General features: G+C 39.3%; 1 protein-coding gene across 2 annotated transcripts; it reads left to right on the forward strand.

Annotated features, from left to right (window-relative positions):
- The first annotated feature begins 40 nt into the window (after positions 1 to 40).
- LOC124385307 (MDM2 binding protein) lies at positions 41 to 21,959 on the forward strand. Of its 2 annotated transcripts, none has more exons than XM_046848556.1 (22): positions 41 to 201; positions 362 to 445; positions 826 to 899; positions 2,302 to 2,444; positions 2,555 to 2,613; positions 2,721 to 2,859; positions 3,377 to 3,491; positions 5,242 to 5,364; positions 7,841 to 7,935; positions 8,221 to 8,287; positions 8,422 to 8,539; positions 8,934 to 9,104; positions 11,875 to 11,988; positions 13,776 to 13,925; positions 14,016 to 14,106; positions 16,795 to 16,953; positions 19,086 to 19,181; positions 19,288 to 19,548; positions 20,486 to 20,714; positions 20,978 to 21,091; positions 21,585 to 21,650; positions 21,815 to 21,959. In XM_046848556.1, exons 1-22 carry the CDS (start codon positions 138 to 140, stop codon positions 21,848 to 21,850), a joined length of 2,568 nt encoding a protein of 855 aa, XP_046704512.1. In that variant the 5' UTR covers positions 41 to 137; the 3' UTR covers positions 21,851 to 21,959. The 2 variants fall into 2 exon arrangements, with proteins under 2 accessions (XP_046704512.1, XP_046704513.1); XM_046848557.1 differs by having other exon boundaries at positions 14,019 to 14,106.
- The last annotated feature ends 1,012 nt before the right edge of the window (positions 21,960 to 22,971 follow it).

Consider the following 22,971-nt stretch of genomic DNA (forward strand, 5'->3'; position numbering starts at 1 on the left):
AATATAGGGGATAAGGCGCTATTTGGGATTAAGCCTACACCAGGGCTGTGGTAAAACGCGGGGAAATTTGGTTCTGACTGGTTCGGTTGGATCGAAATGTAGTGGATGTGTTTGTATGCATTTCAGGAGACAGAGTTATGGACAGATACGTACTTATCGTGGTGGTTGATCTGGAAGTGAAAAAAGAGAGATCGTTTAATGGTAAGAAGTACTCACATGTTAGTACTGACCGGTTTACTAGCTAGAAGGCAAGGGATAGGAGCTGCCTTAGTGTAGCAAAGTGGAGCGTGAACAGGATACAGTGTTGTGGTATTGATTTGTTTTGGTTTTTTCTTGCAACAATTTTTTCCCTGCGTTTCAGGGCTCCAAGCTGCAAAAAAGGTTTATAACAAGCTCCAAGATCTTTGCAGGACTCCGAGCACATCACGGCTTTCTCCCTTTCCTGGTAATTACAGTATTATTATTGACCCTTGTGCACCCTCTGCCGGTTGTACTCTGTATTTGCTGATAAAATAAATTAATAAATATAAATTCAAAAAACCTTATTTATTGTGCCTCCCTAATAGCTGTGTTACTGTATACACTCTATTTATTTTTACGAATCCGTTATTTTCATTATGTATATCTATTTTTAACGTATTCTCTTATTCTTTTTTATTATTATAAATGTTATTATTTTTGTCATTTGTTTTTTTTCCATCATCCACTATGTTCGTATCATCAGACTGCAATAAACAAAATTATGTACACAACAGGTTTGCTCAGAAGTGTTGTTAATAATGTAAGAACACCTCGTACCGTTCTCAGTGTGTCTTTCCTCTTCAGCTTGCTCTCTGAGTGGATCTCCAGCCTCCCCGAAATGGTTCTTCGCTATTCAAGCCACCCACGGCTCAACACAGGTCAGATTTTCACCTCGTACTACCATGATCATTTATTTATTTCAGATTTTATCATATTTTAAGGATGTTCAATTAGTGTAAATCCAAGGAGAACAATTAAAGTCTTAGATGGTTAGCGTTATTTGCACCTAATCTCTATGGAGATTGCTAGAAATGGACAATCTTAATGCCGATGCTCATTTTTACTAATACAGTGAACCTGACAAATATAATGATGATAACGTCTTTATCAATGGCAGTAAAATAAGTGTATGATTTCCAGTCTATTTATTTATTTTAATTATTATAATTAATATTTTAAATATACCCTGAGCACATCTGCAATCCACCACCCAGTCTGTTAGGAATCAATATATGAAGGAAACATAGTAAAACTAGAATACACTCTGGTAGCCCCTTTTCCAATATATTACAGCTCTATATAAACTTTAATTGTTTTTTTTTAAAAGACCTACATGTCCCTTTTGTCCATATGCAGCAATCTAGGTCATTTAAAGGTATGGTTTTAATTAGACCAAACACACACATTAATGTTGAAGCAGATGTTAAACTTTTATTAATATTCATTAAATATTCATATTCCTTCATTAATTACAGCTTTACACATTCTTGGCATTCATACAGTTAGTTTCACCAAAAGTTTAGGAGAAACACTTTGCCAGGCCTTTTGTGAAACCTGCAAAGGTGTTCTTCACTAGTTTGATAGTTCTTTTTAACCTTGTGATCCTGTTCCACCTCCACGATTGACTGTTTGATTGTGTTCTGTATTGTTTAAAGACTATTATCACACTCTTGATGTCACCCAAATGACGATGGGTTCCCTTTTGAGTCTGGTTCCTCTCAAGGTTTCTCCCTCAGAACATTTAAGGGAGTTTGTCCTAGTAACAGCGCCCCCTGGCTGCTCATCAGGGATAAATATTGACTCTTAAATTCTGCTATAGAAATAAACTTGACTCGACTTGACTGTGGGGGTGAGGCAGTCTGAAAACACCACCTCTCCTGTTCTCTGGCTTATATTATCTTTTCCATTAGCGTTCGTCAAAACATTTTGTCCAAAAGTTTGCACTCTCCTGTCTGCAAAATGTCCTTTTAATCATTCACTGTCGAATTCTTGTGCTTTTACCCTGTTTGTTGCATCTAAACAAAAGGTACGTTTATGTGTCTAAAAATGATAAAATATTAGGTGTTTCCAAACTTTGGACAGACACTCACTCTGATGCTTTTCTGCTCAGCCCAGATGCAGAGTGGTCATTTGAGTTACTGTGGATTTTATGCATTGTGTTGCTGCAGCACGATCGCCCGATTAGTTCACTGCGCGATTGTGCAGATGTTCTGTTTTAAAGGTCCATTCTGCACTGTTTACACAAGTCAATCATTTTTCCCCTCTGGTTGTGTCTGGCAGTTCTGTAGCTCCGAGTGGGATGAGGTGTGTGTGCAGCCAGGTGATGATGATGAGCGTGTGCTTTCTCCTGTGGACAGCTGTGCCAGCGCCCTGCAAGAGCAAGAGGAGCAGAGCCAGCTTGATGAGATCCCCTCACACATGGAGTGTGTCCTCAGTATTTCATTTCCTATTCCATTTCACACATGAGCCAAGAGTCAATATTCAGTGCAGGCATGGGGCAGAAGTGTAAATTCACCTTGGCTTTTCTTCTTAGGCTTTTCGAGGAAGCAGCTGAGACTCTTCATCAGTTAGCAGACAAACTTCCTCCTCCAGGTCACAAATAAAAATAATCACCAAGAATTCTGATAATGGGTCGTATGCAATTGCCAGTTCTTTGGATAGTAAGTGGTTGTTTTAGAAAATGTGTGTGCAATTCACAGGAAGGTTCCTGTTGGATGTGATTCTGCTGTGTGAGGGTGAAGTAGGAATGAAGGACCTGCTGCCGGCGATCGGCTCCCTGAAGCACATGCAGGCTTGGCACTCCGCACAGATGACGGTCATCATGGAGCACAGTGCAGGGTAACAGATCCATGTTTTACTTTTAGGATCGTCGCTGTGACCTCGACGTACGCACGTGCAGTGCTATGAACACGTTTGTTGGTAAACAAATAACAGCGTGATAAAACAGAAACAAGTCATTTTACATTGAACAGAGAAGACACAAATATTGCTATTGGGATTGATGCTTAAATAAACTATGCACCATTTATTTTACGCCTTTCAGAAAAAGCGTCAGACTTTCCTGTGTCCTTTCTCTTTTCATGCTTCTCAGTCACAAGCAAAGTTAAAGCTTTTAAAAGTCAGAATTCAGACATTTGCCAGTATCCAGGTGCATTGTTGTGTTTTTCCCAGACTGTCACACAGTTCTAGTTTAAACACTTGCCGTGACACTGAAGTATCAGATTCAAGTTCTATTTCATGTCACATTGAGAACACTGATCTCTACAAGTATATCATGGTTTAAGAAGTTTCTTTTAAATATGAATAGAAACTATTTATAGGAGCAGAAGTGTCAGTGTCAGTCTTTCTTGTTCAGATGGCAAACAGCAGCCTCGTACCTGTCGGGCCGAGCGCGTTCTCTCTCTGATGTAGAGAGCTGCATCGATGCCGGTGAGCTTTGGAGAGGGGGGCTGCTGATCCGAGAGAAGAAGGTAACATCATCATCTGTTAATTTAAAATCCCAATCACTTCACTATTAACCCATTGTAATTTTACATTTCCTACTTACTGTGGCATGCAGGGTGACCCAGTGCCCTAAAGATTTCTACAGAAAGAATGCAAATAATGAAGCTTGTTCTAGGATAAGTGGGAGATGCACGATCATCTGAACTCCTCTAGTTTGATTTTGCACCCAGTGTGACACGCTAAGCTTTTCTAATGACAGAGGGTCGATGCTCACAAATAGTACCGGTCGTACATTGAGGAATTGCTCTTAGTTAACCCTAAAAATCTCCGCCCAATCTTCGGCAAATATCTTCACGGTTAATGAAAAAAAAAACCCTTATTCTCTATTTTGAGTGTTTGTCCACCAGAGGGCGCTCATGGAATAATCATAATTGGCCACTGGTACAACATTTTTATCGTGTTTAATGATGCAAGTAGTGCTGAGTTTATATTAGAATTGTTCCGTTTTAATATCAAGTAGTTTTATACAGTATATATTTTTACCAGGCATGCACACTTATGCAGTATTCCGACAGATTTTCGATGTATTTAAACTGAGTATTCCTTTGTCTCAAATATCTCTAAAGGAAACCATAATCCCCTGTAGAGCTTCTGTCCCTTTTTTATTTTAACTTTAACCTTAAAAAAAAATGTGTATACATTTTTCATTTCAGTAAACATACACATTTTAAACAGATAATAAAATCTAGATCAGTACAAGTTTTTACAAAAATGAAGCAATGAGATCTAAGGAAAGACGAGGATTTGTGAACTAGCACTTTTTCTGGTTTGTTTTGTCTTTTGTTTATATTTATTAAACAAACAAACAAATTCACTCAACAGAGTTGTAGGCTGATGGAGTCTTAAGTTTGTAATCTAGCGAACCAGTGTTGATTTATTTATTCATGGTGACTCAAAGCACTTTTGTGCGTCGCTCTTAATAAGGGCCTCTGCTAAATGCTGCTGCTGTAAATGTAAACGATGCTCAAATTACAGTTGAAAAAATAAACAGTTCGACATGGTGGAATGCTTCAAACACACATGAATGAATGAAAGGTCTGATCGTTTGAAGGTCAGTCTTTCAGGCGTTTGTAGACTTCTTTCTGCACCCAGAGTGTGTATACACTGACATTAACTTAAATGCAGATGAAAAAGCCCCATTTCCAAAAGCCTGGATGATTTTAAGTGGTTTAAAGTTTCTTGTAAAGCATTAGTTAGTAATTGCAGTTTTGTCTTCATACATGCACATTTTGCATAAATACATTATATGTTAAGGCAAACTCTGTGCTCCTGTTTTGCATTAAAAACAAGAAAATGTGATTAATGCGAGTGCCGTTTCACTAATGGATCTCTGAGGACGGAGGGGAAACTCTTCAATTTGTGTGAGGCTGCAAGTTTTAGATTTATACTCTCGTTCGGCTGGAAGAGCCGAAAGAACCAAACCGAAAAAAAAATGTTTACACGCTCCATGTTTACTTTTTAAAAGCCTTTTAAGGCAAAATCAAGCTGATCGAACATAAGACGTTGTGTATTAGATAGAAAATCTCTTTTTTTTGTGTCTGTCCGACTGGTGAAATTAATTATTTGTGTGTGTGTGTGTGTGTGTGTGTGTGTGTGTGTGTGTGTGTGTGTGTGTGTGTGTGTGTGTGTGTGTGTGTGTGTGTGTGTGTGTGTGTGTGTGTGTGTGTGTGTGTGTGTGTGTGTGTGTGTGTGTGTGTGTTCACCTGTTTGCTGCAGCTGGTCTCTGAGCTGCTGTTTGAGGGTTTCAGTTTGAAGCGTCAGAGCAGTGGTGGCTGGAGCCGAATGATCTGCCCACACTCGGACCCCTGCTGCTTCACTGACCACATGATTCAGCCTGAGGTAAGTGGTCTGCCTTTCTCTTCTTCATTACTGAAACCACACACATTTTTAAACACTCAACAAGGTCAAATAGCCGTAGGGGATGGGGTTTATTCAAACAGAATTATAAAGGTGTTTTTTTGTTGTTTTTTTTAAATAAAATTATACTTCTCTCACTGTTCTAAATGTAAATACAACAACAAAAAAGTGTGTGCAGTACTCTGCCTTATGTCTCAAGCATTGTAGATATTCATTGTAGCTAGAATCCCCCCACCCCCTGCCCCCTTTGGTACAGTATTTATTTATTATTTATATATTTTTTTAATTTGATTAGATTTTTTTAATTGTAATATATTTAGTCCACTTAAATACTTTGCTGGGGTTAGTGGGTTGCTGTTCACTAGTTCATGGCTCATGACCTGTATTTAAAACTGCTCTGGAGATAAAGAACTGAAAGTGAATCAGTAAATCAGTAAATCCTGCATGTTTTGCCGTCTCATAACAGTTGATTATCTGTGCTGTTCTTATTGCTCTTGTACATGTGCAGCATGTCTTCAGTTGCTCATATTTGATTGTCCTAGACCTCTTACGTGGAAGCTTTTTCTCTTCCTCTGTTTCTCTCTTCGGTCTGCTTGCTGTCTCTGTTATTCTCTTGCACTTTCGTTCTCTTCACTCGTCTCTATCTCTTTCTGTTTCTCGCCCTGTCATAAAAGCGAGAGTGTGGAATGTAGCAGTAATGAGTTTTTCCGCTGTGGATGAATCAGGGGGGCCACGGACTCTGACGGAGCAGATTGCACCCCGTGGGCTGTTTACCTAGGGCTCGCCTTGTGCACGTGAAGATTTACTGCCCTCCTCACTGATTAGTGTCATTAACTTCCCCTGCTGCTCCCGCCATCTTTATGAGCGTTATTAGTGCGACATGCATTAAGAACTAATTCTTCCATGTATTTCTGTGTTTGAGTTTGAGGCATTACCTTCTATATGCTGCTGAGATCACATTGTACGAGATGGTTTCATACGGAGAGAAGAGAGAGCAGGCGCCGGTCTACAAATTGCAGACAATGACACTTCAGTTTGATGAAATCTGGAAGGAGAGCATTTTGTTTTTTGTTTTTTCTTCTTCTATAATCTGGTTTTCTTTTTGTGGTGGGGGGGAGACTTAATTTCAATAGAATAATAGTATGAGATGTAGCCGTAGGTGGAACGCAACAAGCTCTTTGCTGTAATTCAGTTCTATTGTTATGCGCTCTGTTAAATTAAACCGCAGAAACACACATTTTTATTTCTGCTTGCTGTTAGGTTTTTGCAGGAGTCTCCAGTCAGTGAAGCATTTCCATTTGGCTGAAGCATTACCATTATTTACTGCTATTATCTTTTATCGTTTTACATTTCCACTAATGTCTTTTTTTTTTTTTTGGTCAACATTCATTTCCAGCTCCTTTTGTATTCACACAGTTATCCAATCAGCCAGTGTATAATAAGAGCAGCGTAATGCATAAAATCATGCAGCTGGAGGTCAGTTAACACTCGCATTAAATATTGGAATAGGAAAGAAAAAAAGGGGTTTGGATGCCTTTGACTGTAGCCTGGATGTGTTGGTACCATGTTTCAGTGTTTCCAGAAATGATTGATCTTCTGGTACTGTTGTACAAAACAGTCTCAGTTTACAATAAATGGTGCACAAAATCCAAAAAGCGGAAGGTTTGTAAATTGGGAACCGTATACATTTTATACATTTTATATATTGCATAGTATCGTATTGATCGACTTGATTGAATAACAGCACGAACATCCTGCCATTCAGGCTTTTCTTTTAAACTCGCCAGTAAAAAGTTGTGGCGTCTCATCAGGGTTTTTTTTTTCTGTTATTGTTTTTGTTTGTTTTCCCTTTTTCCTCTTTCTTTTCTATTCCTTTCAGTATTCTGCATTTACCCAGCTATCCATGTTTTGTTTCCCCTCTAGAAATGCTGAATACTGTTTGTTTCTCACATTTTAAATCTGCTTATCTTCACTCCTCCCTGCCTGCAGCCTGCATCAATGTTTGGATCTAAATGAAGGTTTATTGAAGGATGAGGCAATACTCGCTTATTAAACCCATCAAATGGCATGAGCGTTTAGAGCGGCGCTAAAACGGCGCTGATCTTTTTGAGGGATTTCAGCAGTACAGACAGAATGCAGGAAGAGAAGGAGGAGGAGGCGTAGGATCACGTCTGAGAGCCAGCCGAGGGGGCAGACACTAAAGCACATCAATCACCATGTTTCTAGTTTCAGAACATGCCACATACAGTATCACTTTCTTTTGTCGGCCGCTTTCATGGTGGTTATTTGAACCCGGTTTCCCTTCTCTTTGTGTTTTCCGGCTGGACTTTCTCCCCGCATATGAAAGCAAACACCTCTGCATTTATTAGCAATTTAATACTAATTATTTCCGATAGATAAAATCGAATGGGATTTTCATAATGATTATATATCATAATGTACTTGGTCTCCCACACAGGTGTTTCAGTATTACCAACCAGTGCTGGAGCTGATCCAGTTAGTACGAGTGGCAGATCTTCCTGTGATCTTTCTTTCCTCCACTGAATTTGAGCTGTATCCTTTATCTGCTTTGCCTTGTATTCTTCTTCCAAAAAAATGTCGAGTTACTTTTTTTTTTTTTTTTTTAGCTATTTATAGTTATTTCTGTCTTTCTATATTGATGGTATGAGCTTATATTTAAAAGTATGAGTTATTGTCTGTTTGCGAACTGTCTAGGAATCACTGATCATTTATTTAGTGACTTGCAGTAAGACTCTTTCATGGGTGTCAGTTTTCCAGATTTAGTATATCCTAGCTTTGAGAAATTGCCAAATTTTGTCTTGACTTTTAAATATCCAGTGCGTTGTCCAGCATATCCGCCAAAGCCAAGCTTTTGTTTGAGCAGCTCCGAGCTCTACGCGGAGAGGTAACTATAAATATAAAAATATACACACAGCCTATTTTTCTATCCAGCTTGTTATTCTGCATCCAATCACTGAATAATGTGTGTGTGATTTGTGTGTTAGCAAGTTTTTTTGTTTTGTTGTTGTTTTTTGGCAGGTCGGGGCTCTGTTCTCTCTTTCCTGTGTGGTGAGCGTTGAAGCCTTTCCTCCAGCTTCTCAGCTCAGTGCCTCCAAATGGAGGGATTTTGTGGCCAAATGCCCAAAAACCCTTTCTGGTATGAACCTGCACCTTTTTTTTTTTTTTATTAAATTTTTTATCTGGATCATATATATTTACCTTTTTCTGCAGTCTAAATTGCTTTGTTTTAAAAACAAAAATAACCCATACATAATCATCAGTCATACACTGCACGCAACCATAAATTATATTCCATTAATGCACACTCCCAACCGCCTTATGACAATGGTGCTTATTGTAAATCTCCTGCTGGTTGAACAGTGTAATTGAATGCAGAGTGAAACTGTGATTGAACCTTTGTATTACTGCAGCATGCTGTGATTTACATATTATAACCGTTCTAATGAATCTGAATGAATCGACATGGTGAATCTGCATAAATACTCCCTGGACAGTGTGTTTCTGATCAACTCTGATTCCGATTCTCTCAGCTCCTGATGTCAAGGTGAAAGGAGAGAAAGGCCACTATCTTCTCTTGGTTCAGGGCTCTGAGACAGGCGGCTGCAAAGCACGATTGATACACTCCGCCAGTCAGATTAATGGCGCAGTTACACTGAAAAGGATCAGCAGACTTGTACAGGATAAAGGTTCATTATCCTCAGGTAAGATTCAGTGTAGTTTAACATGTGAGCATGTCACCATGTAAACACATTTCCCATAGATTAAACATATATTTTGAAATAAAGCAATCGTTTGTAGATATGTACAGTAATATCCAATTCTTTGTATTTACCTACTTAAACTTGACCTCACTGAGCAAACTGATTTGAGCTGGAAGGTTAGAGAAAATCTAATCTTTACAAAAAGAGCAAAAAAAGCATCTCAACATCGTCTGGTCTAAAGCACAAGTTCACTGTAATCCTGTGCATACTATACGATTGCTACAAATTCCTAGTTTTAGTGATTTGCTGCTTAAGCTTGAGATGGCAATCCTCTGAAAAATTCAGAAACGAGAAAACATTGTATCTGAATTGAATTTGAAAAAGGTTTCTCGTTTCTCATATTTTTACTCTATACCTTATTCCTTAGCTGTTTTTTTTTTAGGGATTTTTTTTGTTAAACCGTGCTTCAGTTCAAAAACTTTCATTTTCTTAAAAAAAATAATAATAATCCTTTTGTGATGGAAGAGTATCTGTAAGAGTGAAAGGGAAAGTTTATAGGACTGTGGGGAGACCTGTGATGTTTTATGGTTTAGAGACAGTGGAGGTGGAGCAGGAGGTAGCAGAGCTGAAGATGTTTTTGAGGTTTTTGTTGGGAGTGACGACGATGGACAGGATTAGAAATGAGTTTATTTGAGGGACAGTGCATGTAGGACATTTTAGGGGACAAGGTGAGGGAGGCGAGATTGAGATGGTTTGGACATGTGCAGAGGAGGGACATGGGGTACATTGGTAGAAGAATGCAGAGGATGGAGCCACTAGGAAGGAGCAAAGAGGAAGACCAAGGAGGAGGTTTATGGATGTGGTGAAGGAAGACATGCAGGTAGTTGGTGCGACAGAGGCAGATGTAGAGGCAGATGTGGGGGGGCCAAAAGAAGAAGATATCTTTTGTATTGGTATAAGAAAATTGTATTTTGTGGCTGTAGTCCATATGCCTCAAGGTTTGACGCGTTGCACATTTTTAGATGCTTTTCTGCTTATCAGGGGTGTAAACTTCGTCAGCTCAACCCATTCTAGGCTTTTTCCGCTGGCCTTCCTCATCCGCAAGGTGTTTCTCCGTGCAGAACTGTCACCCACTGAATTCTTTTTAAGGGCATCTAAAATCTGTTGTGTGAGAATCCCAGGAGATTCACAGTGTCTAAAACTTTCAAACCGTTCCGTCTGCCATCAACATGTCAAAGGCACTGACATTGCTATTCTTCTTCCTCTTCTGTTGCAGTTTCAGCTTGTAACAATACAAAACATTAAAGTTTAAGCAGGGTGAGGGCGTGGGATTGTTAAGTAGTGGCTGCTCTTCAATTTGTATGTTGCAACACTTGCATAATTGCAGCTTGCTTCCTCATTAGAGCTGGATTTAAATCCCTCCACAATCCGGCAGCACATGAGGTCAGCTGGACCTTAGCAAACACATAAATACTTATTTTCATGGTGTGCACCAAAACTTGATGGAGACTAGTTTTTCTTCAGTGGGACTGAAGTATTTCTTATAAAACAAGGTCTGAAATGAGCACCGTACCGATGTAACTAAATCTGACTTAAAATATCATTAGACATGTGTGGAGAGAATTGAAGGCGTGTGTGGGCGTGCAGTTTTTTTTCTTCGTTGATTAACGTGTAATGGCAATGCGCTGGTTTTGGGTTCAGTAAAGCACTGAAAAGCACTTTGTGCTCTTGATGTGTGTAAGTGTTAAGATCGCTGCTGGAGACGTTTGTCGAGGTAACGCTGTTCTGTTCTTCAGTGGAGGCGTGGGTTCGCTCGTAGTTTCCTACTGTAATCAAGAGATTGTGCCAGTCACTAATGCTACTATAACCAGAAGTGTATTTGGATATAGAAATACCAGATTTTATTATTTTTAAATTGTTTACCTCTCACTTTATATTTCTCTCATACACACCAAAATAGATACAGGGGCTTGCCAGTGTGGATTATAATGATTTAATAACAGGATATTAATATGTTGATGCTCCTTATTACATATGAAACCTTACTTTACTTCTAAAAATGTTTAAGAAATAAATCAGCAGTACCATTTTTTTTAAATGAAGAGATGTAGAGTGATACACACAGGCACATCTACACTGACACCTAGTGATGTCTTTCTCTGAAGCACTGATTTGGGTTACATTAAGAGAGATGTAGCCAGGTTTCAGCCAGTTGTATTATATTTTGACCTTTAATTCAAAGCACAGTTATTCTACAACCAAACTGATGTATGACTGATGGACTGAGGATTGGCTGAGGATTGACTGATATATGACTGAGGATTGACTGATCTATGACTGATTGGATGATCTATGACTGATCTATGACTGATATATGACTGAGGATTGACTGATGTAAGACTGACTGACTGATTATATGAATGATTGACTGATTATATGACTGATTTGACTGATTATATGACTGATTTGACTAATATATGACTGTATGACTAATTAACTGATAAGACTAAGAATACACTGACATTTACTATTATCCAGATTCTGAACTATAATAATCCTCAGTTTAGTATTTTTCTAGCAGGCAATGTTTCACTCTCTGCCTTACTGAGATCTATAATGACTGTTGTGAATCAGAAGCTAGACAGATATATATATTTTTTTTTTTTTTTTTTAAAAGTACACAGAACAAACTCGCTGCTTCTATGAATTTGTCTGCGAGAACATGACTGGGAAGGTTGCGAACTCCATTACCTTCTCACTCTCTTAACAGGCACCGAGATTGCTGATTGGCTACAGTCTTTGCCCCGTCTCTGTGGAGATGACCTCTTGCGGCGGGAGAGGAGGCTGGCCAAGGTCCAGCATCAGGTCGTCCAGGAATGTGCCCGTAAGTGGTTACCTGAGCAACCGAAGACCTCTCACATGAACTCTTTCTTGTTTTCATAGAATTTTCAGCACAAGCAATTGCATGTAAACACGTACACCTACGCACCTTTAGTCCTATGAATACGTTTTGTTCTCTTAGTAATTGTGTAGATATATGATCGGATTGATTGATTTGTTACACACCAATTTTTTTTTTTCTTTATTAATTTTTTAATGCTGGACTGCAAACTTCTAAGGCATCATTATAAATGAACGTGGTGTGAAAGATATACCTGCTGTCATGAATCATTTAAAGAAATTTCAGCAAGGCTGTAGTAATACACCTGGGGCTGGGTCATATTAGGACACTGGCTGAGTATGTAGTACAAGAGAATGACAAACAATAATTTTCTCAAAGTCTGCTGCTTTAGTGTTTTCAGATCTTTTTTTTTTTTTTTGTCAGATGTTACTATGCTCTACTGAAGTATATTTACAAGCATTTCATACGTGTCAAAGGCTTTCTTTTTTGACAATTACATAAAGTTTGTGCAAAGAGTGCATATTTGCAGTGTTAACCTCCTTTTTTAAGCAATTTGTCCTGGCAGGTTGCCAATGTCTGAGCCACATCCTGACCCATAGCAGCCCATTCTTGTATAATCAAGGCTTGGAGTTTGTCAGAATATGTGGGTTTTTGGTTGTCAACCACCTCTTGAGGATTGACCATTGGGGAGTTTCCTGGCCATGGACCCATGTTTTGTTCCCTGAGCCATTTGGTTATCATTTTTGCCTCATGTCCACGTGCTCCATCACTCTGAAAAAGGCATTGTTCGTCACCAAACTGTTCTGGGATGGTTGGGAGACGTTGCTCTTGGAGGATGTATTTGGACCATTCTTTATTCATGACTGTATTCTTAGGCAAAATTGACAGTGAGCTTACCATCTTGGCTGAGAAATAACCCCACACATGAAAGGTCTCAGAATGCTTTACTGTTGGCATGACACAGGACTAATGCTAGCGCTCACCTTTTTTTTTTTTTTGTCTGCACAAACCTTTCTCTGAATGCCCCAAACAATCGAAAAGAGAACATGACTTTACTCTAATCCTCAGCAGTCCAATCCCTGTACCATTTGCAGAAAAGTGGTGCCCTCAATTCCCCAGCTGATTCAACTTTAGGAGACCAGGTCCTGGCCCTAACCCTTGCTGGACTTTCTTCGGTGACCTGAAGCCTTCTTCACAACAATTGAACCTCTCTCCTTGAAGTTCTTGATGATCCGATAAAGGTTGATTTAGGTGCAATCTTACTAGCATTGCCTGTAACTCCCTTTTTGTGCAACGTAAGGATGACTGGTAACCATGTTTAACAGAGGCAGAACAATGATTTCAAGCACCACGCTTCTTTTTAAAGCTTCCAGTCTGTTATTCTAACTCTATCAGTATGACTGAGTGATCTCCAGCCTCGTCCTCGTCAACACTCTCACCCGTGTTAATAAGAGAATCACTGATATGACGTCAGCTGGTCTTTTTGTGGCAGAGCTGAAATGCAGTGGAAACGTTTTTTTTTTTTTTTTTGGAGATTAAGTTCATTTTGCATGGCAAAGAAAGACTTCGCAATTAACTTTGCTCCTACTTGCAATTCGTCTGATCACTCTTCATAACATTGTAGAGTACATGCAAATTGCCCTCATAAAAACCGAGGCAACAGACTTTATGAAAACTCATATTTGTGCCATGGCTGTATGTTGGACAGTGTAATGGTTGAATATGTAGTATTATAGACTGGAATGTGATTTACCGGTCTGTGTGCACAGGAAGAAGAGAGGAGGCACAGAAGCCTGCAGCTGTGCCGCTAAATGACCTGAGGGTTCTGCTGCGTCTGGCCAGAGAACAATATCTGAAGATGCAGCCCAGAGTTTTATGTGCGCCAGGAGAGAAGGAGAACCACGCTTCAGTTATAGGAGGTAATCATCAGCGTTCTGGCAGTAACCGAATCACCTGCTCTTATGCTTGCGTGTTCAGATTTCAAGGTGTCTGGTTTTGTTGTCCTGTAGCAGACAATAAGCACAGCGCACACTCGGAACCGCCAGAGAGAAGTGTTCTTCGAAACTATGAAAACGCACAGAAGATCCGGCACAAAAACAGGTAAAACTCCATTGTTCGCTTGACACCACTTCAAGTTCATGAAACGTGTGTCTTATGTCCTTATCTGTATTTCTCAGCCTCAACGTTTTACAATCTCAGATTTTTCATGAGCATGTGCAATACATTTCTTTCTAGAAGCTGTTCTAGTCCAATATGTAAATATTTATAGTGCTCTTTTCCAATATTAGAACTAGAACATTTTGTTCTGGAGGCTTTCGTGGCGACGCTGGTAGGTTTTTCCACTTGGTTCGTAGGAAAGATTGTTTGTTCTGACAAATTTTTCAAATATTCTCAAATTTATTTTTGTTTTTAATTATCTTTGTCCTAAAAATTCCCTTGAGGTTTAAGTATTAGGATGCACAGAAGAATGTCATCTATAAAAAATGACTTTTGTTCATTCCAGTGAGCTAAATCAAAGAACTTAACACAGAGTTGAACCATCCTGCAAGCCTGTGGTCTGATTTATGAAAAGGTGTGTCCATATGCTTAAATGCAAGAATTTAAAGGAAATACATTTTTTGCCAGGAGGAAGATGGCGGTTCCCTTTTGTATCTGGTTTCTCGTCAAGTGTCTTCCTCATGTGGTCTCTGGAATTTTTTTTTTCTTTTTCTTTTCTGCCTCTGGACTGCTCGTTAGGGATAAATTTAACTCTATATCCAGGTTCCTGTTCCGGCTTTGTGACAATATCCATTGTTAAAAGCTCCACATGAATAGCAATTCATTTAATAAATTGTAAGTGCAGCAAATGTTAGAACTCTGCTTTGGCAAGAAAGATGTGTTACTAAAAAAAACTTTGTTTTCAAGAAAAGTAAAAAAGGTTTCAATATAGAATAGAGTAGAGTAGTGTTGTAATATATATACATTACAGCACAGTAAAAATCCTTTCTTTACATAGCTTGTTTAGGAGCTGGGGTCAGAGCACAGGGTCAGTCATGTTACAGTGCCCCTGGAGCACAGAGGGTAAAGGGCCTTGCTCAAGGACCCAAGAGTGGCAGCTTTGCAGTCGCGGGGCTTAAACCCTGACCTTCCGATCAGAAACCCAGAGCCTTAAACACTGTTTTTTTGTGTCACTCTTTATCACACTGCCACCTGAGTTACACTGTTTTTCATTTTTGCGGCTGTGCCTGTGTGCTGGTTTTGATTAACTACGTTCATGTGAAAAAGAAAGTACACCCTTTCTGAATTCTGTGGTTTTAAGTATCAGGACATCATAAGCTGGTCCTTATTGGGTTTTAGAATTATGCAAACACAAACTCAGGTGAACAACATTCACATTATGTATTTTCCCAAAATAAGGCCAAAATGGAGAAGCCATGTGTAAAAAAAAAAAAAAAAAAAAAAAAAAAAAAATACTCTATGATTCATTAGTTTGTAGAACCACCTTTTAAGATAAATAACTTTCTTAAAGTAATCAGGTTCTTTATTCATGTATTGACCTCATCAGACTCTTACAGCATAGTGGAGGAATTTTGGCTCACATTTCTTTCAGGTTCATGGAGGTTTGCGAGCGTTTGTTTATACACCGCTGTGTTAATGCCCAACCATAGCATTTTAAACAGGATGAGGTCTGGACATTAACTGAGAACGTGCAACACCTTGATTCTTTTCTTTTGAAGCCGTTCTGTTGTCAGTTTTATGGTGTTCATTGGATCATTGTCCTGTTGCATGACCCTATTTCGGGCAAACTTTAGATTTCGGAAACATGGCCTCACTTTTAACTCTAGAATACTTTGGAGTTCATGGTCATCTTAATGACTGGAAGTTGTCCAGGTCCTTAATCCCCCCTAGTGAGGTGGTGATCATCACAAACACCACCCCTCAGACAGACGTGTTTGGTTTTCACCAAAAATGGTGTTATGCATTATTCCCAAACATCTCCACTTTGGTCTTGTCTGTCCAAAGAACATTGATCTAGAAGTCTTGTAGTTTGTTGAGATGCAATTTTGTAAAAATGCTCTCATTTTCTTCTTTAAAAGAAGCTTTCTCCTGGCAACCCTAACCATATTTGTTCTTTTTCTTTTTTTGCAAACGGTACTGTCATGAACTTTCACATTTACCATGCTAATGGATGCCTGTAGAGTTTTCGATATAATTCAGGGTTTTTTTGCAGTTTCTCTGAGCACTGCACAGTCCCACCTCGGGGTGAACTTGCTCGGTCGTGAATGTTTTCTCCTTGTGAATGATGCTCCTCTCTGTAGAATGATGAGCTTTAAATTGTTTGGAAATGGCCTTATATATATGTAAATATATCTATGCACTTCTGGTTAGATGCTAACTGCATTTCATTGGCTCTGTACATGTACCTTGGACAATGACAAAGTTGAATCTAACCTAATCTAATTTAATCTAACCCTTGGTTAAGGTGGTCACACTTGCTGATATTCAGTTAGTCAAGGGTATTTGGCTGCCTCTTAATTGTTAGAAAAGCAGCAATGGTGTACTTAGTTTTTTACACATGGATTCTTCATGTAGGTTTTCGTAAAAATAAATGTGATGTGTTGTTCATCTGAGGTTGTACTTACCTAGTTTTAAAACCTATGATTCTATTATAATATGTAAAACCATAGAATTCATGATTAATTAAATGTAAAAAAAAAAAAATTCCAGATATTTCTGCTTTTAAGGTGCTGAAGTAGTGTCTGATTGTTGTCAGGTTGTTCAGAGCACATGTTTTTGCAACCTCTCCAGGTCTAGTCTCTTCAGCACTGGCTCTTCAGACTGTCTCATGGGCCCTAAAGATGCCCAGAAGAGTGTTTCTGCTCCACTGGATGCACGAGAGCTGCTTAAGCACTTCACTGCTGATGGCCTACCAAGTGGAGAACTCCAACCTCTCTCTGTCCTCAGAGGGTAAGTTCCACATAAACACTGAAACGTGCCAAATATCACACCAGAAGGCAAGTGGCTGTGTTGCAGCTGAGGACTGGTGATAATTGGGTGGTGCAGTTGGAACATAACTGCAGAGATTCTCTCAACACAACTCTGATTCTCTCAAGAATCTAAATAGCATTCGGATCATTTTAACATGTATAAATAACACTTTTATACCCGTTGGTGCAATCCTGAGTGGAGCGCTTAAGCATTTTCAATAGCATTACTCTAGAGTTATGTTTGATGCAGCTTTCAGTGAGCACTTTATAAATAAGCGAAGGTTCGGCAAATCGTTTAAGCATAATTAATGAAGCTTCAGGCTGCAGCCTCTGTAAGTGTTGTATATTTGTGGGTTAACACAGTGTCAGGACCAGTTCTTCATTATTCCGATAATCCAATAAGAGGAGCGTGTAGAAATCTCTTAATTAGGAATTTGATAAACAAGCTCCATGGGCTGCATGATCTTTACAGATCGTTTCATAACTCAGGATCATCAGTGTTCATCTGCTTAGTCCTTTTGTTTTTCACTGATCTTGTTTTTATGTTTTTTTGTCTGTGTGAGTGAGTGAGTGAAGGGATGACATCAGGGTGACACGTATGTCAAAAAGTCTGGCAAAAAATGGTTTTGATTATTTACCGCTATGAATACACATCTCTTTGTATTTCAGAGCTTTTTTTCCCCCTCAGATCCTTTAAAAATATACTGTTTGGTTTTTTTTTTTTAAAAGTTAAAGTGCAAATTTGCAATGTCAAAACAGTCTGACGATGATTTTTCAGCACAAGCTCGATTTAAAGTGTATCAGAATGGAGGGAGGCATACAGCATGCTCAAAAAAGACAAAAATCAATAAATCTGAATTTTTATTATTTATTTATTTTTCTTATGCAAGGGTTCCCTGGTGGTCTACTGGTTAGGATGCGGCGCTCTCACCGATGCAGCCCGGGTTCAATCCCCAGTCAGGGAACCAACCCCAGCCATTAGGGTTGCACAAGCCAGTGCACTCTTAGTGCCGGTCCCAAGCCCGGATAAATGAGGAGGGTTGCGTTAGGAAGGACATCCAGCTTAAAACGTGCCAAATCAAACATGCGGATCACGAATACGGATGATCCGCTGTGGCGACCCCTAATGGGAGAAGCTGAAAGTTTTCATTTATTTATTTTTCTTATACACTTGATATATAGCAAATATGTCAAATAGTCAGATTTATACCTAACAAAAAAAGTATGAATTACATTTTATTCGATGATCGGTCAATTAGTGCATAATACAATAATTCTGTTATGATATATAATGAAAGCTATGCATCATCAGACTATAACTACTTCTAAAATAGTATATCTGTTGATCACAACTTTTTTAAGTAAATTTTGCATTAAAAGTATCGGTTGGTAAAACTGCACAGATACATGGTGGTGCAAAAAGAATGCCGGTTTTTGAAGTGGGTAGCAGTTGGAAAGGGGGAGTTCGGTGACCACCCCACACCGCCTGTGAGTAGTTCAGAGGGTTCGGCTTTAGTAGCCATGGTGCAGTGTCTCTACATGGATTCCACAAGCTATTAAGATTCTGGTCCATGTTGACATGATCGCATCACACGTTTGTCAGATTTGATCAGGTGCACGAAGTTCTTGTTCTACCACATCACATGATTTAGAACTGGGGATTGTGAAGGCCACTGAATAGGTGCTCATTCTAAAGGTTAAGACCTTTTTAAATAAACTCAGTACATGAATGTGTCTAACTAGCAGTCCAGATCTTGTATCTCAGCCAGATGGCATTGCGGCACAAAATGTACCACGTCTAGACTAATCTGTTCTTGTTCTATAAGTCAAAAGGATTCAGCGGGCACCTTTTAAACATCCACTTAATACCTCCATCTGGCTGCCTGCATATCCCCCTCACTCGACACATTTTATGGCCCCTTCGCTGATCTGCCTTTCGTCGTCGTTTCCTTAACAGACTGTCGATGTGCAATTGCAATCAATTCCCTGTGATTTACTGAAGGCTTGCTGTAAGTGACTCTTATATAAGTGTTTTATGGCTGTGTTTTTGTTAACTGCAGCGAAGTCTGAATTGGATGCCTTATTCTTGATATTTTCATACAATGTGCGTAGGGATGGTGCGTTCCAGCTGTCGCCTGATCTCACTCCCAGAAAAGTGACCAGGCTCCAGTTCAGGCAAGCAGCTAACGCCCACTACCATGGCATAGAGTGAGTGTAAACCCACGCATATATCATCAGCCATTCGTTCACTTCATTAGCGAGTGTTTTTTTTTTTTTTTTATTCCTAATCCTCCCTCTTTGTGCGTCTGTTCAGGTTTTGCTTGGACGAGCGAAAGGCTCTGGAGAGAGACTGTGGATTTGCACGCCTGCAATCGCGGCTAATACGCTTCGAGACCCAGACTACGTGCTGTAAGGAGCCATGCCCGGTGCTGATGGCTTTGAGCCCCATGCCCGCACCTACTCCCTCGCCCTCTGAACCCGCCAGCGCCCCGGACGGAGAAGCCGCACACAGCGAACAACTGCGTCTCAAACGGCGCTCCCGTGAACCAGACACACGCACACACCAGCAGAAAAGGTTCGCGCTTTCAGCATGGATCACTCTCTTACTTAAATGATGAATTAACCATTGACCTCATTAATCACTCGTTGAGCCGTTTGGTATTTTGTGGGGGCGATTCTATTAAACCGCACGGTTTAATAGAACTTGCTCGTTTTATTTTTAGACTTTGCGGGTGCTGAAAAATAGATCAAAGCAGTGACTCTATTAGGGGATGTTCCATAACGGATGATAAATTCTCCTCATTTGTTTCCTGCTGAAAGTGGTCTGCTTGGAGCACATTTGAGTGCTGTCTCAATATCACCCTCCAGATGTTTTGCAAGCACTAGCCTCTCCATTGAACTCCTCAACAGTGTGTGGAGACATTATTCTGCCTTATTTCACACTTTGCTTCACCTATTTTCGCCTTTATGATATGACCGAGTGCAGGTATGTATTGGATGCATTTAGTGAATGGAGACCGCAACATCAAATGACGCGCGTTTGTGTCTTCGCGAATCTGCTTTCTTTGTAAACGCCATATGCACGACTTCTCGCATCCGGTCTGTGCTCGGTTTATTGATGCGTTTATAAAGCAGCTTATATGCCTCTTGTGTTCCGATTATAGTTTGCATTGATGTCTTGAAATGCTGTGGTAATTAAGTAAACATTAAGGCAAGGCCAGTAACGCTCGTGCTGACGCGTTTCAAGGCCAATTGAATTGGTTTAATAACTACAGTTGCTCATTAGGCTGAAGTTTGAATCCAAAGTGACGTGCAGCTGAAACTGTAAATGGGGGAAAGTTTAAGAGTTGCTAAAATTAATTAATTTTTATTTTTTTTTTTTAATTGAAGAAATGCATATTAAAAAGTATCTGCATAATAAACAGGCATAACAACCCAAGATTTCTTTCTTTCATCTGTTTCACTATGAAGTATTTATTTATTTATTTTTATATATTTAATTTTAAACACAGGTTGGCCAGGTCGGAGAGCAGTGAGTCTCTGGGCTCTCAGTGCAGTGGAGGTAGTGGTAGACATCCAGCTGTGAGAGCTCTACAGCAACATTCAGGCCGTTCTCTCTCCTCCTCCTCCTCCACCTCAACCAGACGCTCTGCTTTAGGAGCTGAAAGTTCCAAAGAGCCTCCAGCCAGCCAGAAAGCTATCCAGGGCCAGACGGAGTCACGCTCACAAAAACACAATCGAGTGAGAAAACACACACACACCACTTCAGGAATAATATTTGGTTTTAATCACACTGATTATTACTGAGGCTGCATTTAGACGGCTGAATTGTCACTACATTATCAGTGCTGATCAGAATACTACAGTGTAATCACATTGGTGTTCTCAGTGATAAGTGGGTGTGTGAGGCTCTTCCTGTACAGCAGGTATGCAGTCTTTGTTGCGCGGTTTGTGCGTGTGTATCTTATGTATGTGTCTTTTGGCTTTTATTTTTATTCCCCCAGATGCTAAAGGAGGTGGTTGCAAAGACACTGAAGCACTATGGCATCACCAGCGAGCACAAGTGCTTCAAGGCCTGTAGTCAAAGACTGTTTGATGTATCAAAGCTTTATCTGAAGGTATGTGATGAGTAGAATTTGAGGTTGCAGGCTGGATTTATACGCGACACATGAAACACGATTATTAGTAACATTAATCAGCGCTGTGAGTCAAAGTTTATCCACTGTTGAAGTTTATCATCATTGAAGGTTGTTCTGTGATGCACAGTTTCCATTCTCCTTTAGAATTATGGGAAATTACAACCGAGTTACAGTATTTGCATCATTTACACTACCTACACTAACAAAAACACATCTCTGTACTTAATGCTTTGAATAAAGTTAGTCTTAATCCTGTATGCTAATTCACTGTTTTAAATTCACTGTTTTTATGTTTGATCTAAACAGTGATTAAATTATGTGGCATTAAAAATTTATTTTCTAAATGCTATTTCAGATACATACAGTTTTTACACACTAGTCTGTCATTCAGTTTCTATATCCTTTGTCATGATGTATGCTAAGACATTACTTACACAAGCTTGACTTCTAACTGTGGTCTATTATAAAACAGGACCTGAAAACATCACGGGGTCTTCACGACGAAATGAAAAAAGCAGCTGGTCGAAATGCCAAGCAGGTAAAGTGTCCATCAGCTTCACACTTAAACATTTACTAATCAGCACGGTGGTGTTGTTTCTACCCCCCCCCCCTTCCAAAATCTTAACAGTCCTGTGAATTTATTTAATCATTTTTATATAGTCATAACACGGTCATTTACTTCAGTCCTCTCTGACTCTACAGGTGATCGACTGGGTTCTGGAGAAAGACAAAAAATGATGTGCACATGACTGGTGTTTACACACAATGCGTTTACCCAAACTGTATATAAATTATATATTATAGTGTCTGAAGGATTTGTCTCTGTATATTAAAGTATTATATTTTACATCCCTGTTTCTTTGTCATACAATCAGTAATGTACTTCTGAAACTATATAGTCCTGTCCAGCTTTATTATTTTTATTTTTTTATTCTTGAAGGCTCAGATTAGATGCTGGACATCTAATTTTCACAACTAGTCCAATACCAGACGCATACATACACGCATACAGTGTGTACAGTGTATTAACTAGAGCATTAGAGCTCCTTTTTTCCAACCTATACACTTATTAAAACTATGCATAGTGCTGTAAAAAAAAATTCCATTTTCAGTACCAATTCTCTTGAACCCCAAAGGTAATTTTGGTTACTCATCAATTTCCACTCATTCAAAAAAAAAAAAAAAAAAAAAACCTGTGACAAATGGCATCCTACATTATTTCATAATGAGCAACTAAAACGATGGAACTGATGATTACATTTGAGAAGTGTGCTGATGGCAGTACAACAGATTAGTTTTCTGCTACCACAAAACAGTGAAGAAGTTAAAAACAATGTAAATCAAGTCACCAAGGGCTGGAAATTTCCATGATCAATGCCCAAATATTTTTTTTTATAGTAGTGGTTTCTTTTTGAATTTTAGAAAATTCTAATAGGGAGTGTTGATCTTCTTTACCCTCAGCCTCATTTCAAGCAGCTCAGGCATTCATTTTAAAGCACCAGCCAACCTTGAAATTGGCAACACACAAGAGCAGTGTAATGAAAAGTAAAAACACTTTAGCTGCACTTCCACTTGATCTCCCTGTTGGTTTAGCTTGGACGAACTCATCTCTCTGGTTTAGTGTTCATCCCTCACTTCACAAGACAGGTTAGCCAAAACACTTTGTGTATATATTTGTGTGTGTGTGTGTGTGTGTGTGTGTGTGTGTGTGTGTGTGTGTGTGTGTACATGAGATGTGTGTGTAATATATAATGATTTTACAACAGGTTGGATGCATCCTGGATGCAGTAAAGAGGAGGACTGTACCTTACTAAACACTGTTTAGTGCTTTGTGACGATTGTTGGGATTTAATAACTAG

This window comes from Silurus meridionalis, chromosome 4 (assembly GCF_014805685.1).
Source record: "Silurus meridionalis isolate SWU-2019-XX chromosome 4, ASM1480568v1, whole genome shotgun sequence".
Classification (NCBI taxonomy): domain Eukaryota; kingdom Metazoa; phylum Chordata; class Actinopteri; order Siluriformes; family Siluridae; genus Silurus; species Silurus meridionalis.

Excerpts from the sequence above, each read along its gene's own strand:
- LOC124385307 (XM_046848556.1), top strand. The coding sequence starts at position 138 with ATGGACAGATACGTACTTATCGTGGTGGTTGATCTGGAAGTGAAAAAA. Across the intron at positions 13,926-14,015 it reads CCACGCTTCAGTTATAGGAG|CAGACAATAAGCACAGCGCA; the intron begins GTAATCATCAGC and ends GTTGTCCTGTAG. Across the intron at positions 21,651-21,814 it reads CTGGTCGAAATGCCAAGCAG|GTGATCGACTGGGTTCTGGA; the intron begins GTAAAGTGTCCA and ends CTGACTCTACAG.